General features: G+C 39.1%; 3 protein-coding genes across 3 annotated transcripts; all 3 read right to left on the bottom strand.

Annotated features, from left to right (window-relative positions):
* LOC109235042 (xyloglucan endotransglucosylase/hydrolase protein 9-like) lies at positions 1 to 1762 on the bottom strand. The gene is made up of 4 exons (XM_019401052.1): positions 1302 to 1762; positions 1075 to 1175; positions 784 to 977; positions 1 to 595 (listed from the first exon to the last, which is right to left on the bottom strand). Exons 1-4 carry the CDS (start codon positions 1453 to 1455, stop codon positions 193 to 195), a joined length of 852 nt encoding a protein of 283 aa, XP_019256597.1. The 5' UTR covers positions 1456 to 1762; the 3' UTR covers positions 1 to 192.
* On the bottom strand, positions 2030 to 6315 carry LOC109234427 (putative pentatricopeptide repeat-containing protein At2g01510). The gene is made up of 3 exons (XM_019400412.1): positions 5874 to 6315; positions 2820 to 5780; positions 2030 to 2635 (listed from the first exon to the last, which is right to left on the bottom strand). Exons 1-2 carry the CDS (start codon positions 5936 to 5938, stop codon positions 3395 to 3397), a joined length of 2451 nt encoding a protein of 816 aa, XP_019255957.1. The 5' UTR covers positions 5939 to 6315; the 3' UTR covers positions 2030 to 2635; positions 2820 to 3394.
* Positions 7544 to 9538, bottom strand: LOC109234848. Its single transcript, XM_019400895.1, has 2 exons — positions 9408 to 9538; positions 7544 to 7985 (listed from the first exon to the last, which is right to left on the bottom strand). The coding sequence occupies exons 1-2, from the start codon at positions 9536 to 9538 to the stop codon at positions 7544 to 7546; spliced, it is 573 nt and encodes a 190-aa protein (XP_019256440.1).

Below are 16870 nucleotides of genomic sequence, written 5' to 3' on the forward strand. Positions count from 1 at the left end.
ACCTTCTTGCTGCTTGTATATTTTTCTAAAATCCATAACACATCGAACTAGATAGCATAACAAGCCAAAAAAAAAAAAAAAAAAAAATCAGCAAATTGGACCAACAAATTTGGAGAAGTAAAATTGTGCGAGACATAAATATATTTAGACATTGAATAACATGTTGCTCGGCGAACTGTCTGAATTGTTGGTCTAGTCCAAGCATTCTTTAGGCATTTGAGTGAATCTTGCAGTATCCTTACAATAATCATAGACCAAGTGCTTAGATTGAACCATTTTGAATTGGCGCTTTTTGCTCTTGTTCAGCTCCTTCATGGCTGGCTTATCCCACCAGCATTCTGCTAACTTGCTGCATTTTGCACCAGCAGCAACTGTGTCCTCACCAGACAAATCACAAGCGTCAATCTGGAACGCTCGAAATGTTGCAACAAATGGAGAGTGGCTCCAGTTGGTCTTCACTCTCCCTCCTTGTGTAGCCCAATCATCTGCATTCCACAACGATCCATAAATTCCCATGCCTTGATTTTTCGGGTATGCCACGCCTTTGTTCTCTGTGTTTTTGAACACTCTAATAGGAATGTCATCAACTGAAAAGCTGAAAAAATTCATATGGCAAGTAAAATTCTTCATTGTTAGTTGCGAATTTAACTTATATACACTGACAGTATAGGTTATCAACTAGTTATACAAATTTACTTTAAATTGTCAAAGTTGCAAGCCTCTAAAATTATTTAAAGGAAAGATCAAACACATTTAGAGATGGTCGAAGTAAGAACTACATACATGATGGTATGATGATTCCAAAAGAAAGAGTAAGTGTGGAAATCCGCAGTTGGATCGAACCAAAGACTATGCCTCTGCTCTCTGTCTCCGGTGCCATTCGCATACACATTTGTTTGTACTAGGTATGGTTCTCCTGAAACATTCCCAAGAAACTCAAAGTCCAGTTCGTCGTGATTAGCTCCCTCTGATGACATCTGCAACCACATATTAATTCCAATAATGTTGGTTATAATTTGAAGAAACAATATAAGAGTACTTTTGATGAATATTTGTTTGGTTTTAGTTACGTACGTAAAAAGCAATGACTGTTCCAGCTGAATCTCCTCCAACTAGTTTGATCTGCACGCTGGCTTTCCCGAACAAATATTTGTTCTTCGACTGAAACCCGCAGCCTTTGTAAATATCAACATAATAAATCAAATGGGTGTATAATTATATTGCCTTGACAAACAGAAAATGTAATAAAAGACTAGGAAGAGAAAGCAGGTAGAAATGAAGTGAGATATATTGGTTATTACCTGAAGCATTGTCAAGGGTGAGCATAACTTGATCTCCTACCACAGTAATATGGTCAGGTGCCCAACTCGACTCGAAAACTTCGGTGAAGTTGACACCAACCCCTGTGTTTAGTAGCATAGCTAGGATCAAAAAGACAATCATAGAAGATGACATTGCTTTCTGGAACTTGAAACCAATTAATTTTAGGGTCTAGAAGTAAAAGGTTCAAGTCTATTGGTCTATTGGTAAAAGCGACAATCAAGAACTTGGAGGCACTTTAGTTTTATATATAAGTTGTATTAACATATATTTATGGACTGGATTGTTTAAATTAGTATCATGGATTACAGCGAGCAGAGAATGTTTTAGTGGCAGCCATGGCATTGTCGTCAGCATGCAGCCTTTTCTACGTTTTGTTTACTATATTCTTTTTTACCAGATGAACTGATTCTTTGCTGCACTCCACTAACTACCAGTTTCGATAATAGATTCTTTTGTTCAAACATTCTACAATAGAAACTTCAAGTTGCATATAATGATGACTGTATTTATAAGTCGACATTATAAGATTTATGTGTGTGTGTTTGGGGGGGGGGGGGGGGGAGGACAAGTGGGAAGTTTGTTATTAGGTGGTAGACTGCTGGTGTGAAGCAAAAAACAGTATATACTGCCGAAAGTTCTGTATGGCTACAACCCACCCACTAAAACATTAGAAACGCACTATTATTTGATGATTGAATGAAGCAGGGAATAAATAAGAATAGATTACCCCATCTGCAATACAAAAATTTCCAAGAAGATGCCTTTATCCAGGTACTTTCCCAGAAGGCACAGTAAAAAGTGAACTAATATGCTACATCAATATTTTGAGACTATACATGAGCAATAGCCAAAGTCAAATGGGCAACCTCATAACTGGTCAAATATCTGTATACTGATTAAAAGGTGCCCTACCTATAGACAAATTACAGGGTTAGAAGATGAAATCAACTTTGAACTCTCTATGCTATAGCAAATTCAGGCCAACTGTCAGTATCATCGTGATAAGTGAGTCTAAGTCAAAACAAAAATATGAAGTTCCCTGACGTTCGACACCTCGTGCAATCTCTTCATATGTTTCACCCAATCAATATACTTTGGTGTTACACGAACTAGAATTTGATCCCTGGTCACTCATTGGCCATAGGAAAAGGGAATAAGTTAAGCTGCCAGCCAGGGCAATTTGTATGTACAAGTCCCAGTTGAGATGAGTTGTAGACACCCATAGGCCACTCCACCACCTGGAAAGGATGCTAGTAGCCACTGTTTAAGCCCCAAGATGATACAATATTGAAAGGATGCATCTGGCAAAGAACTAAGAAAATGAAACTGTTATAAATATGAGATTGAGAATCTCATGGATGAAACTCTGAGAACTACAGATGTTTGACATAGTGTGATCCTTTTATCTACTTCATAAAAACTGGAATAGGTGCATATTATTCTTGTCAACTCTTGTCAAATGATAGAAATGAGGGAGTAAACAATCAGAGATTTACCTGCATAGAGCATAGGTGTCTACTGACCACCTCTTATGACGTCTTTGATGAACACAAAGCAGAAGAAATATACCATTATGAACTCTTTACCAGCTCCAGTCTCTTTTTAAACATCAGGCTCTTCCAACCAGCTCCCTCTTGAAGATGAGAATGATGTAGACTTGGTAAAGTCATGTTTGCATTCCCAAGAAGAGAACCAAAATCCCTCCATCTCAAGACAGCAAATCCTGTTCTTATTGTTGAAAAAACAATTCGTGGTTTAGGGAGAAAACTAGTGAACTCTTAAAAAAAGGTGGAGTGCTCTTCAGGAAAAAGTAGAACTTGGTTCTCCATGCAGTTCATTGCGGAAGTTCAAACTGCCCAACTTAGAGAAATAATAATTGCAATAATTCACAACCACAAATTTTGGATCCAAGAACTACAATTGGACTAAGCCCATCCGTTAAGTTAAATCCTAATTATCATCATCACCCCAAGGAATAAATTGCTGAAGTCCCCAAATTTTGTGACTTCCGATTATAGAAAAGGGGAAGCACAAACCAAATGAAATGATCTTAGAATCATCCATCCATATCTCACCAGTAATCCTCACATGAACAAGATCCACCTCTAAAATGATGGAACCTACTTGAATCTCGCACGGTGATCTCCCTTCCAACAATTTTTGAGATAACTTTAATTGCAGCATGACAATCTACGCAAGCTCGCAAGTTTTTCATAATGATAATGGGTGATCCTTCTGGAGTACTAATCAATGCAAAGGCAATGGCCAACCTCTCACTATGATATTTGAGTGATTCCGCTTTCATTTCTTCATCCACATTTTGAAGAGTACAACTTGTATCAGGCTTGTATCCTTCCTTGTCCATTAGCTCAACCAATGAGTCAATTTTTCTTCTAATCTGCCCAGTTTGTGGATGGGTTCTATCATTTGCAGTGAATACATGAACTCTGTGGTCAATTTCAACCCAGCTATAGGCAGTGACCTTTTTAACTCCCCTTTCCCTCATAGCCTTCTTGACTTTTGCCGCATTTTCCCACTTGCCTGCTTCTGCATAGATGTTAGACATGTTGACATAAGCAGCAGCATCTCTAAGAGCATCCATCTTGAAAAGTTGGTCAGCAGCCTTTTTGGCAAGGTCTTGATTCTTATGAATTCTGCATGAGTTCAAAACTGATGACCACATTATCTCATCCGGCTCAAATGGCATTTCAGAGATCATCTTTTCTGCCTCATTAAATCTTCCACTTCTACATAACACATCAATCATTGTTGCATAGTGTTCTCTCCTTGCGTCAAGATTATATACTTGCATCATGGAATTGAAATACCATAGTGCCTTTTCGACAAGCCCACGGTGGCTGCAAGCAGTTAGGACACTGAGAAAACTAACAGAATCAGGATATAGACCTGATTCAATCATATCCCTGAAAGAGCGAAATGTGGCCTCCGCATCACCATTCTGAGCATATGCAGAAATCAGTGCATTCCAACATACTATATTCCTATCAGGCATCTCTTTGAAAACTTCAATTGCGTCTTTCATGGAACCACATTTTGCATACATGTCTACAAGAACACTGCCAGAAAAAACACTGGACATCAATCCCAGTCTGATCACAGATGAGTGTAATTGCTTCCCAAGAGAGACTGAAGCCAAACTTGCTGAAGCTTTTAAAGTACTAGCAAAAGTTGCCTGGTCACCATGAACATTTTCTCTAGTCATATCCTTGAACATTCTGAGTGCCTCCTCATGAAAACCCTTTTGAACATATATTGAAATTATGGCTGTCCATGGAACAGAGCTTCTGTATGCCAGATTTTGAAATATTCTGTTGGCTTCATCAAATTTTTCACACTTTGCATACATGTCAACAAGGGCATTTCCTACTTGAACTTCTGAATCAGCTGTTGTCACCACTGCTTGTGCATGGATTTGCCTTCCCATTGCTAAATTTAATTCTGTTGCAGCTACGCTTAACATTGTAGGAAAAGGAAAATTCTTTCTGTCAAATGTAGTACACTGTAGCCTTTTGAAGAGATCAAATGATTTCTCATACTGCCCATTCCATGCATAACCTGTGATAATTATGTTATACGAAACACCATCTAACTCGGGCAGCTCATCGAAGAGATTCTTTGCGAAATCTATATAGTCATGCTTCGAGTAGAAATCAAGCAATGCATTTGCAACAAATATGTCCCAGACATAGCTGGTCTTGATGGCAAGGCCATGAATTTGTTGACCAAAAATAACATCATCTGATTCAGCACTCAGACCGAGCACTGCTGCAAAAGTAAAATCTGAAGGCTGAAAACCCATATTCCGCATTTGCATAAATAGCTTTGATGCTTCTTCACGAAAACCGTATTTTGTGTACCCTGTTATCATAACATTGAAGCTTACAGAATCTTTAGTTGACATTTCACAAAAGAGTTGAGATGCTATATCGAGGCAGGAAGTTTTGCAGTACGAATCTACCAAACTGTTGCAAACAATAAGACTTGAACTAAATCCAAATCGAATGATATGGGAATGAATCTGAAGTACTTCTTTTAAAGTTGTTGTACCATCAAAACCTGATAAGAGAGTTGCAAAGGTGATATGATCCGGCTTAATCCCCGACCTACACATCCCCGTGTATAGACTAAAAGCCTCTTTAGGCTGATTATTCTGAGAGTAACCACCAATCATCGTAGTCCATGAAACTTCATTACGAGAGAGCATGCTATCAAATAACTCCCTCGCACGAGAAAGATTACGTGACTTCACATAACCCGAAACCATCATGTTCACGGAGCAAGTGTTTTTGCAAGGCATTTCATCAAACAGTTGACGTGCCTTCGCGATTTGATTTGTTCTTACTAAATCCTTTAGTTGGAAGTTAAGGCGAGATATTTCAGGGTCAAAACCCGTTTTGATTCTGCGGACATCTACTGGGACATCAACAATACGTTCACTGCATTTCATAAGCGCGATTTACTTTAAAATATTTTATAAACCAAATGCAATGAACAAAAAAAGTACTATAACAATAAAGAAGAAGCAAAACCTGCGGGCACAGTAAAATCTCTTGGCAAAAATCCTAATTGGATCGTTAGCTCTTAAATTTCCCATTGTACTGCAAAAGGGTAACCAAAAAGATTAAATTTTCAGAAGTTCCATCGATTTGTAGCTATCACTAGCATGAATTTGCCTGACCACATGCGTCTTTTGCAACAATTGTTTTCCTTTTCCCTTTTCTATTAATTGGAATTATTTATACTGCAGCAAAACAATCATTGGCAGCAGACTCTACTGAGTGCTTTCAGCCAATTAACAAACATTGAAAAACGGAAGCATGAAAGAGGATTTAAATAGGTAACTCAGGCACAGAGGAGCAAGTGGCGGTTAAAGAGTAAAGACTAGTCATAATTTATGAAAAAGAAAATGGGGGCAGAGAACTCAGTCAGTTTCCCGCCTAGGAACAGAAACCAAACTTGCTCGCAAAGAAAAGCAAACTGTTCAACGAAAATTTGGAAATATATATTTTGACTGGTATTAATAAAAATATACAACTTTGAATTTCATACTTTTTTTCCTTAGTGTATTAGTAGTGAAATGGCACTTACGTTGCTCCAAGTAGATATGTAGTTAAATTTACATATGATATTTTGAATTATACACTTACTACAATAATTGGTACAACAACAATTTTTGACATATTAGAAGCAGTTGCTGGGAGATGTAGAGTCAATACAAGAATTATTAAAACCAGTTACTAGAGAAGACATAATCCATGCTATCAAAGACCTGCCAAATGACAAAGCTCCTGCTATTGATGGATTTACAGGTGAATTTTTTAAAGCACACTGGTAGACAGTAGGAGAAGATATGATTAAAGCCATTTTATAATTTTTTGATAATGTTAAATTGTTAAGGGAGGTCAATTGTACCACAATCACCTTGGTCCCTAAGGTTTCTAGTCCTACTTATGCTAAAGATTTCAGACCCATAGCATGATGTAGTACTGTCTATAAGATAGTTGCAAAGGTGTTAACTATAAAAATAAAACCTATGGTTGATTACTTGGTGGGTCCATCCCAATCTACATTCCTTGAAGGTAGAAATATCCTGGACAATGTGATTATAGCTCATGAGTTAGTGAAGGGTTATGGGAAAAAAAGGAGTATCACCTAGATGCCTAGTAAAAGTAGATATCCGAAAGGCATATGATTCTCTGAATTGGAATTTCCTGAGGCAAGTGCTAGTGGAATTTTGATTCCCTCAGAAGCTGGTCTGTTTGATCATGAACTGTGTCTCCACAGTCAGTTATTCATTGCTACTAATGGTGGTCTAACTCCTATATTCCATGCTAAGAGAGGGTTGAGACAAGGGGACCCCATGTCCCCGTATCTATTTATTCTAGCTATGGAATACCTAAATAGATCCTTGAAGCAACTTAGAAACAATCCTGACTTCAATTACCACCCCAGGTATGCAAAAAAGAAAATAGTTCACATTTGCTTTCTTCCTAACTAACCAGTTGGCTTGACTTGGGGTTGTTATGTTGTTCAGCTCCCTGTCCTTTATGTATATATTATGGATACATTATACCCAAAGTTTGTCCTTCTTCTACCCACTGCCCACAATATTTGCAGATTGCAGCTTTGTTCCAGGTAAAGAAATCCAATAAATTTAACCCTCCTGCTGCTTTAGGAAGACATACTGTACTCCAGGCTATTAGGGCTCTTCTTGAGTATTCATTACTCCCAGTCCACAGGAAATTCCTGCATACATTGTCACCATAGTCAAGATCTTCTTAGGCAATAGGAACACTTGGGCCCAATATCTCTGCATCTCAAATAGTACACTTTTGATAAGCTGTACTCTACCACTGTATGATAGGAACTTAGTGGTCCAACATTGAACTCTAGTAATTATCTTTTCAACCAAGGGTAGACACTGGTGAATAGAAAGCTTCCTTGAAGACAATGGAATACCCAAGTATTTGAACGACATCTCTCCAATAGTGAAATGCATATCTTGCATTATCTTAGCTTTAAACTCTTGTGTCACTCTTGCAACATAGAATAAACTCTTCTCCAGATTAGCTTTCAGTCCAGAAACACTAGAAAAGTGATCAAATGCTTGCATCATAAGAAGAATAGAGACCTTGTCTGCCCTGCAACACATTAGTAGCTCATCATTTTGATGCAAGGAAATAGATGACTCGATCTGGTAATGTTATGGACTGCCTTGAATCATTTGAAGATAGAGAGAAGTTCAGTATCCAGAAGTCCTATCAATCTTTTATACCTACATTTCCAAAAGTCTCGTGAAAAAACTTGGCCCTAGTGAAAGGAATAATTCCTAGGCATCAGTTTATTCTATGGCTGACAGTTCATAAGAAGTTATCAAAAGTGGACAGACTACAGAAGTGGGGAATTAAGGCGGTGCAAGACTGTATCCTATTTAACACAAATGCAGTGGAGACACTGGAGCACCTCTTCTTTTGTTGTGACTATTCAAAGTATATATGGAGCTCGTTGCTACACTGGTTAGGGGGGAGGAGACCAATCAGAGGATAGGATGAGGTGGTCATTTGGGCATCCAAGAGAACTAATAACTCTCGAGCAAGAGCAGGCATCATTGGCTTCTTATTTGCAACAAGAATCTACCACATATAGGCTGAGAGGAATGCTAGAAGGTTCAGAAACCAGAGACGAGAAAGCAGGCAGCTGATCAAGAAAATTGTACTGCAATTACATATATATGGTCAGAAGAATGGCAAATGGCAACAACAGTTGAATGGCCCGAATAGTTACCCAATATAGATTTTAAAGTGTTAAACATGTTATCACTAGATATTGTCAGTAGTTATAGAAGTTAGCCGGATAAGGAACAATTAGAATAGTTATAGAGATTACTGAGAGCTAAGTCATGAGTCCAATGAGTGATTTGTACATATTTATATACTTGGTTAAATAAAATTTTATGTTTAACCAAAAAATATGTCATAAAATAGTTTTTGATTCATACAATATTTAAATCACTATAACAGTCAAGTTACAAAATAATTCTTTTCATATTAAATTACTTAAATTTTATCTATTATAAATATAAAGTCACAAAAATTTTCCCACAATGATAGTAAATTTGGTTGAATTAATCATTATAGTAGGTAAAACTTATTTATTTTAGAGTAACAAAAATAGTTTTATAATTTTATTATTTTAGTGGATAAAGTGTAATAACTCTTTTGCTATAATTAGTAAAGTTCAGCTACTTTTTTTTGGTAATAAATGTGAAATACATTAACAAACCAAATTAGTACATTTCATGAGCACCTATAACCACATGACACTCAACACTGCAGTTAAAGCCTCCAAATACATCTGAGAAAGGAAGAAAATCTGCTAACTACACACACTAACCTTTAACTATTTGCTCTCTAGTTACATAACCTGAGCAGTAACTGTCTACATTATTGTGCTTTCCTACTTATCTGTGTATCCTCTAGTCTGTATTTGAGTTCCTTTTTTAGCTGTGCAATTGCAAGGTCTGTATTCATAATTGTGGTCCTGAATATCCTCCAATTTCGTGCCTGCCATGTGTGGTAGATAGCTGCCCCAATATGGCTGCCACTACTTCTTTCTTCATCTGCTTTCTTTTCCGCTTTTTAACTAATGTAGGCTTTGTGTGACTCCCCTGGCCATCAGTTGAATACCTGCCCATTGAGTTAGCTCATTCCTCGTCTCCTTTATCTACTCACAATCCACAAACAGATGTTGCATTGTTTCCGCTACTCCATTTCCGCATAAGCTGCATGTATTGTCTGTCAATCTGATGTGCAAGTGCTGCAATCTCTCCTTTGTGAGCAATTTATTTTGATTCACCAACCAAACTATGAACTTGAGTTTTGGCTCACTTTGGTCCATACTAGATTAGCTGTCACGATAAAAAATCCATTAAAGGTCGTGATGGCGCCGGACATCACTGTCAGGCAAGCCAACACCAAATAACAAGAATTTCTTGTTTTAATATTTTTGAAGAAAATCGTTTCCTTTACACATTAAACAATAAGTAATGAATTTTGCTGAATAAATAATGTTGTCTTTATCATACTTAATATTAAATTATCCCATAATTATCCCAGAACGCGGTATCACAAGTGCATGAGCAATCACTAGGAAATCAAATAAAGTACAATAATTGTCCGTAATATAAATTTGGACAGAAAGTAAATACAATACACTGAAAGAGACTATGCTGGCTGCGGGTCACCTCGAGGAGTGCAACTCACCTAAGCCTCCGTATCATCCATGCTACTACGCCCATTAGGCCACTACAGGTACATGTGCATGTGCAACAAAAATGTACAACAAGTGTAGCGTGAGTACAAAAAACAACGTGTACTCAGTAAGTATCCCGTCTAATCTCGAAAAAGTAAAGACGAGAGGTCGACTTCGACACTTACTAATGGTCTAGTAATATCATTATAGTAAAGAAGTGAATAAGTATGAAACAGGGCAATTATATGAAATAACCATGTATAAAACACATAGTAACATCACCCTTCTTTTTTTTTTTACTCAAATTTTCAACTAGCAAGTTCCCTCCGTAACTGGAGCACGTATATAGATATGGTGGATTTCCTTAAAGAAGTTGTCATACTTTCAAACAGGGAAAAATGGGCTACTAGCCAAATGTCACGCACGATTTCCATGAGAATGGTATATATATATATATATATATATATATATATATATATATATATATATATATATANGCCGAGGGTCGAACGACGCGAACCATAGATGCATCTATTAACCTGCAGAGGCGATCGGCCCGCTCCCATGAGAGTAGTAAGAGATAATACCCCGCTCGCGAATCATACGTGCGACGCGGTCAAATATGATTTAAGGGACTTCCCCGCTCGCGAATCATACATGCGACGGGGACAATTATAGGTTTCTTAAGTTATTATGATATTTATCTTTTCTTTTCGAAAATACGAAGTTTAATGGAAACTCTTAAAATCTCAAATTCCTCAATTCAAATTTCTTTCCAACCCAATTATTACGCAACTTAATCTTGTTTCTTCTCAAACAAACAATGAACTTAATTAACAACCATATTAATCAAGGCAGGATGTAAGCCTAGAACTAACTGGACATAGATATAATAGTAGCCACGCACGGACTCTCGTCACCTCGTGCGTATGTAGCCCCCACAAATAGCAGCACATATCCAATTAATTCACCTAAGGGGACAATTCCCTCTTACAAGGTTATAAAAGAAACTCACCTCGCTCCGAAGCCTATATCCCAATTCAAGAATGCGCTCAAACCTCTAAATCGGAGCCGAACGATACAAAAACTATTCAAATGGGGTAAGAACTAGTCAATACATGCTCAAAGTTCATATTCTAATTATTAAACCAATTTTCCAACCCTAAATGCAAAGTTCCTAAAATTCATCCCCGGGCTCACGTGCCCGAATTCTGGAAATTTTTGAAGAAAGTTGTTACCCATAACCTAAGGATCAAGAATATATGATTTCTACTCCATTCCATAACCATTTTCGTGGTCAAATCTAATTTTTATCCAAAACCTAAAATTTTCATCTAAACCCTTGATTTCACCAGTTTTCACATGTTAATCTAGCCATAATCTATGTATTAAACTCATGTTGTGTGGAAATTACTTACCTCAAAGTGCTAGGTGAAAACCCTCTTCCAAAAGCTCCAAAAAATGCCTAAGACCAAGTGGAAAAATGAGAGAAATGGGCTAAGTCTCGGAACAAAAAGCCCTGGGTTCCAGTCGCAGATGTCGCATTTGCGACAAGAAGTTCGCAAATGCGAAGAATGTATCGCAAATGCGACCCCCGGCTGAACTGGCCCATTTCGCAAATACGATACGGGTTTCGCAAATGCAAACCCTTCAGGCCTCGCAAAAGCGACCCATTTGTCGCAAGTGCGAACCATCCCCTCAGCCGCCCAAGTTTGCAAATGCGAACAGAACCTCGCAAATGCGATGACCGCATTTGCGACCAAAACATCGCAATTGCGATCATACCAGTACCAATCCTATTTCTTAACAAAATGCTCCGAAGCTACTCCGAAACTCACCCGTTAGCTTGTATGGGTCCACTAAATCTTAGAGTACCTGGTCCTCTACAAGTTTCTGCCGAGAGAACTTAGTAAGGCAGTAAGTAAATGAGGCAGATGATTTTTACATGGAAAAATCCCGCACAAGGGGATAAAAAAACCACGACCTATGATTTTAACTTCACTAACTTGTAATCTTACCTATTACAAGCCACTTTACAATGCTTCCGATTGTAAAGACTTCAAACTAACTTGTGGCACCTTTACCACAAGCCACTTTGTGACTATCCTAGTTACAAAGGCTTTTTCTAAGTTGTGGTGCTATCACCACAAGCCACTTTGCAATACTAAAATTACAAAGACTTTTGTTTATGACTAAATCTAGCCAAACCCTAAACTCAACGAGTCTGAGGATTTACAAAAGAGTTCCTAATCAATAAACTTCTAAGTAAGCAATTTAGGAGATATTGTAAGTGCAATAACAAGGTTACAACTCAACTAGGACAGCAATAATCAATCGTTTTGGAACTGGTCCGTAGTAGCGTTCAACCTTGTTCTTCAAGCTTGAGAGAATGATCTTTTCTGTTTTTGCTACAGGCTTGAATCCATGAAACTAAAACCATTCAGTGATGTTTTGTATAAAAACCCCTTTGTTACATCTTGGTCACATCACTTGAAATGATGTGAGTACTTTGTTTGGTTAGAGAATGAGTGGGCTGACAGTGTGGCAGAAACAGTGCCGCCAATCACTTCAGTTCCAGCTGTGTCCAAATGACTTGTGCTGCTATATAGGAACCACAAGAGCATCAGGTCCTTGTATGGTTCCTAGCTCCTATAAGTGTAGCAATTCATCTTTTACTGGAGTCCGTTGGAGTTTGCAGCAATCCAAGGTAGATCAGGTTCCCTAACTGGTTCTTGTCAGAAAGTTTGTTAGATCATCAAAACATAAGGTATGAATATTTAAGATCTATCAGTTTTCCCCTTTTTGATGATGAAAAACTTAAACAGTTATAAGGTCAGAATTAAGGCATCAAAGAGCAGTAGTGTCAAAGAGTTCCCCCTGAGACGATGCCTTCAGTTACACAAGAAAGTTCCCCCAATGTGGTTCCCCCTGAGTCCTATATTAGTCTTTCTTGTTTTTCCTCCCTTTTGGCATCATTTAAAAGAATAAAAGTGCAAAGAAGTCCAGCTAAGCTAACCCATGCCACATATGTGCACACAAACATGAGGAAAAATAGAAGATAAAGGAGAAGCACTAGACAAAATAAAAGAGAATGCATATTAATAAATTTATATTATGCCCCTTCTTTTGAAAAAGGAAGAGACAACATTGGACTTGTTCACGGGAGCAGTAGTAGTAGTACATCCCAACCATACACAAAAAAAAGAACAAAAACAACCACAAACATCAACAGAAAAGAAATATCCAGAAAACTGGTCACTGAAGGGAATTTTAGGGGGCACTAGGAGGAAAAGGCTTGGAAGCTGCAGCAAGTGTTTGGAGAACAAGGTCTATTCGGGCGTTTCCCGACTTTTTCTCGGCGAGCAGTTCGGCCTTCAGGTTCTCCACTTGCGCCCTGAGGTCAGCATTTTCTTGGGTCAAGCGAATTACCTCATCATTCGACATGGGAATCGCTCGAGCTTGCTGGCCTTCCAGGATAGCGTTTCTGGCCTTCAATCGACGTAGCTCCTCGGCTGCACTGTTCTGGGCATTGATGAGCTGAGACACAGTTGAAGTGCTTCCTACACCCCCATACTTCTCAATACACTCACACTCTTCCAAGGTTGTCTGAGAGAATGTCTGTTTACGGGTCCCTACTTTACCTGTTCCTAAAGGAACCCCAAAGTGTTTGAACACTCGCGTGAGCAAGAATCCGTAGGGAAGCCCGTGATTGCCGTCCTTGAAATCAGCCACTTTCTACATATGCTCAATCATTATAGCAGGCAAACTCATAGGATGGAAACCATCCAATTGCTCCATTAAGAATAAATCAGATTTGGAAGTGACAGATCGCCGTTCTGCTCGAGGCAACAGGACTTTGTTAACCAGCTCAAACAGCAACTGGTAGACAGGAAGCAGTGCTTTCTTGTGAATCTGGTCCCCTTTCTGATTGGAATTATCTTTCACCACTGTATTTCGGAAGTTGTACTGGCAAATATCTCGAACACTCTTCACTCCAACTATAGGAACTTGCAAAATTTCCCCAAGAACTTTCACATCAAATACAATGTCCACACCATTTACCAAAGCACAAACATGGTCAGTATCCACCGGACCTCCTCCTCATACACTTTGGGAGCATCCACGTAGAAAAAATGCGTCCACTGTTGAAACTCCACCATTTCCAAGAGTTGACGCATCCCGACCATTTCTGAGATGGTGGGGTCAAACGTACGCCCCAGCAGAACTCTCTGGTGCCTCAATCGCTCTGAGCCCAGGCAGACCTCACTTCGTGCTTTCTTTTCAGAACTAGGTTCTTCAACTGTTTCATATTTGCATTTCCTATGTTTTTCTCCACTGACTTTACTTTTCCCTTTGGACTTGACATGAATATCCTCATCACTCACTACCTTCTGCATCTTAGACTTGGAAATAGAGCATTTCTCCAGAGAAACAGACTCAGCCTTTTTTGAGGACCGCCTTACAAGGGAACCGGGTTCCTCAAGAGTTTCTTCTTCCACCTCAACAACGGGGATAGCTTCATTACCTACAGGTACACCATCCTTTACCAGCTTTCTTCTTTTCTTCTTACTACTTTTCTTGCTCTTTTGGAGAGCAGAATCATAGGCCACTTTGACTTGGAGCCTGGTGGTGGGTCGCTTGAGTTCAGACTCAGGAGTCGAAACAGGGCGTCGCTTACTGATGAATGCGTCAAGGGCCACATTGTCAAGGTCTTCGTCATCACTAGAGTGCATCTATGGTCCTTGAATTTCCAGAGGCACAGCATCAAAAGCAGGAACAACAGTATCCTGGGGTTGAGACTCTTGACCGGGGTTTTCATGAGAGGGATCAGGTTCTTCATGTGAACCCCCAGTAATGTATTCTACTACATCTCCCACAATGGTCTCTTCGTCCCTTACACTTTGTGATGCATGGTTCTGGGAAATGAACTCATGCAATACCCTATCAGCGGATACCACATATACCGTCTTTTCTTCAACAACCGATGCTGCCACGACCAAGGAGTCGACTGTACCAATGGCGGAGTCCTTAGTGATCTCAGTAATCTGACCTTGTTCCACACTTGAGGTTTGACTGGTGTGGGCAACAGAAGATGGGGAGAACAAAATAGTAGTTTCCGAGTTGGAAGGAGGTTGGAAGGCTAGGGAAGAGGTGACTGTAGAGGTAGGGTTGATAAAGGGTGACATTGACTCAGAGACGCCGAGAATCCCCATAGGCGGGTCGGAGGGGGGTACAGATGATGCAGAGAGATTTGAATTTTTCTCGGCCATGAGAGAGGTGATGTGAAGATTCTTTCCCTTTTTGGGTGAAGTTAGAAGAGGGCTTATGCTGAGGAGGGGAAGAAGAGAGGGTTTTTAAACAGAGAGGATAATTATGAAGGGAGAAGAATAGGCACCGGTTCTGAAACGGCGATTGGGCGTGGAAAATTGTGATGTTTCAGAGGGAGATGGAACGTTTGAATTGAAGAGACGTGACAAGAGGATCTGAAAAGTTGATGAGAGAGCAGCTGTATTTTGTACCTTTTAAGACGTGAATTAAGGGATGCACAGAACTACTAACCTTTTGTACAAGAACCTGGTTCTTGAGACACATTTTCGTCTTCATGCTCCCTTTTAAGAAAAAGAATAATTCTCTTATATCAGTCATGTACTGCATCTACTGCTTCTATGCTCATCATGCGTGTTTACCTGCAAAGGTATTGAAGTGAGTTAGACAGGGCCAGAAAACACTTTGAACCCATTATTTCTTAATAACACGAGCCAACTCAAAAGGAATCTGGTCCTTAATTTGGCCTAAAAAGTCCCAGCTTTACTCTGTTTCTTTCAAACTGTTCCCTACTTAGTGCCTTGGTGAAAATGTCTGCAATTTGATCTTCTGTGCTGCAGAACTTCATGCATATCAACCCTTTCTCCACATTGTCTCTTAGAAAATGATGCCTCACATCAATATGTTTGGTCCTTTTATGTTGAACTGGATTCTTTGCCATGTTAAGTGCGCTAGTGTTGTCACATATGAGGGGCACACTCTCAGTGAGAACTCCAAAATCCTGTAGTTGCTGCTTGATCCACAGAAGCTGAGCACAGCAGGATGCTGCAGCTACATATTCAGCCTCAGCTGTTGAAAGAGCCACTGAATTTTGCTTCCTTGTACCCCAAGAGATAAGACATGATCCTAAAAAGTGAGCCATCCCAGAAGTGCTTTTTCTATCCACAAGATAACTTGCATAGTTTGCATCAGCACACCCAATTAGATTAAAATTATCACCTGATGGATAGTATAGCACCAGGTCCTGCGTTCCTTTGAAATATCTTAGTATTCTTTTAGCTGCCTTCAAGTGAGATTCCTTAGGATTTGATTGAAACCTTGCATATAGCCCCACGCTGAAAACAATATCAGGTCTGTCACACCTCCGTTTTATTACTACACCCGCAAGGATATAGTAAAGGGAGTTATTTCCAACTTGAAGTGACAATCGGGACGGGATTCATTATTAATATTCAGAGTCGCCACTTGGGAAATTAATGGTGTCCCAAGTCACCTATCGAATCCCGAGCCGAGGAAATTATGACTCTGTTAATAGTCAGCGAACCAGAAATCCGAGTAAGGAATTCTGTTAACCCGGGAGAAGGTGTTAGGTATTCCCGGGTTCCGCGGTTCTAGCACGGTCGCTCAACTATTGTATTTGATTTTGTATGATTTCGAAATATGTTCTAGCTTATGTGCTTTTATTAATAAACCGCTTTCATTTTTATTTATTCGATTTTTAAACGAATTG

The sequence above is a fragment of the Nicotiana attenuata genome, chromosome 11 (genome assembly GCF_001879085.1).
Source record: "Nicotiana attenuata strain UT chromosome 11, NIATTr2, whole genome shotgun sequence".
In the NCBI taxonomy this organism is placed as follows: domain Eukaryota; kingdom Viridiplantae; phylum Streptophyta; class Magnoliopsida; order Solanales; family Solanaceae; genus Nicotiana; species Nicotiana attenuata.

Coding starts and splice junctions, on each gene's coding strand:
- LOC109235042 (XM_019401052.1), bottom strand. CDS start 1,455: ATGTCATCTTCTATGATTGTCTTTTTGATCCTAGCTATGCTACTAAAC. Junction 978..1,074: donor GAACAGTCATTGCTTTTTAC/GTACGTAACTAA, acceptor ATGTGGTTGCAG/ATGTCATCAGAGGGAGCTAA. Junction 596..783: donor TGGAATCATCATACCATCAT/GTATGTAGTTCT, acceptor GAATTTTTTCAG/CTTTTCAGTTGATGACATTC.
- LOC109234427 (XM_019400412.1), bottom strand. CDS start 5,938: ATGGGAAATTTAAGAGCTAACGATCCAATTAGGATTTTTGCCAAGAGA. Junction 5,781..5,873: donor AGATTTTACTGTGCCCGCAG/GTTTTGCTTCTT, acceptor TATGAAATGCAG/TGAACGTATTGTTGATGTCC.
- LOC109234848 (XM_019400895.1), bottom strand. CDS start 9,538: ATGGGCAGGTATTCAACTGATGGCCAGGGGAGTCACACAAAGCCTACA. Junction 7,986..9,407: donor CTATCTACCACACATGGCAG/GCACGAAATTGG, acceptor AATGTGTTGCAG/GGCAGACAAGGTCTCTATTC.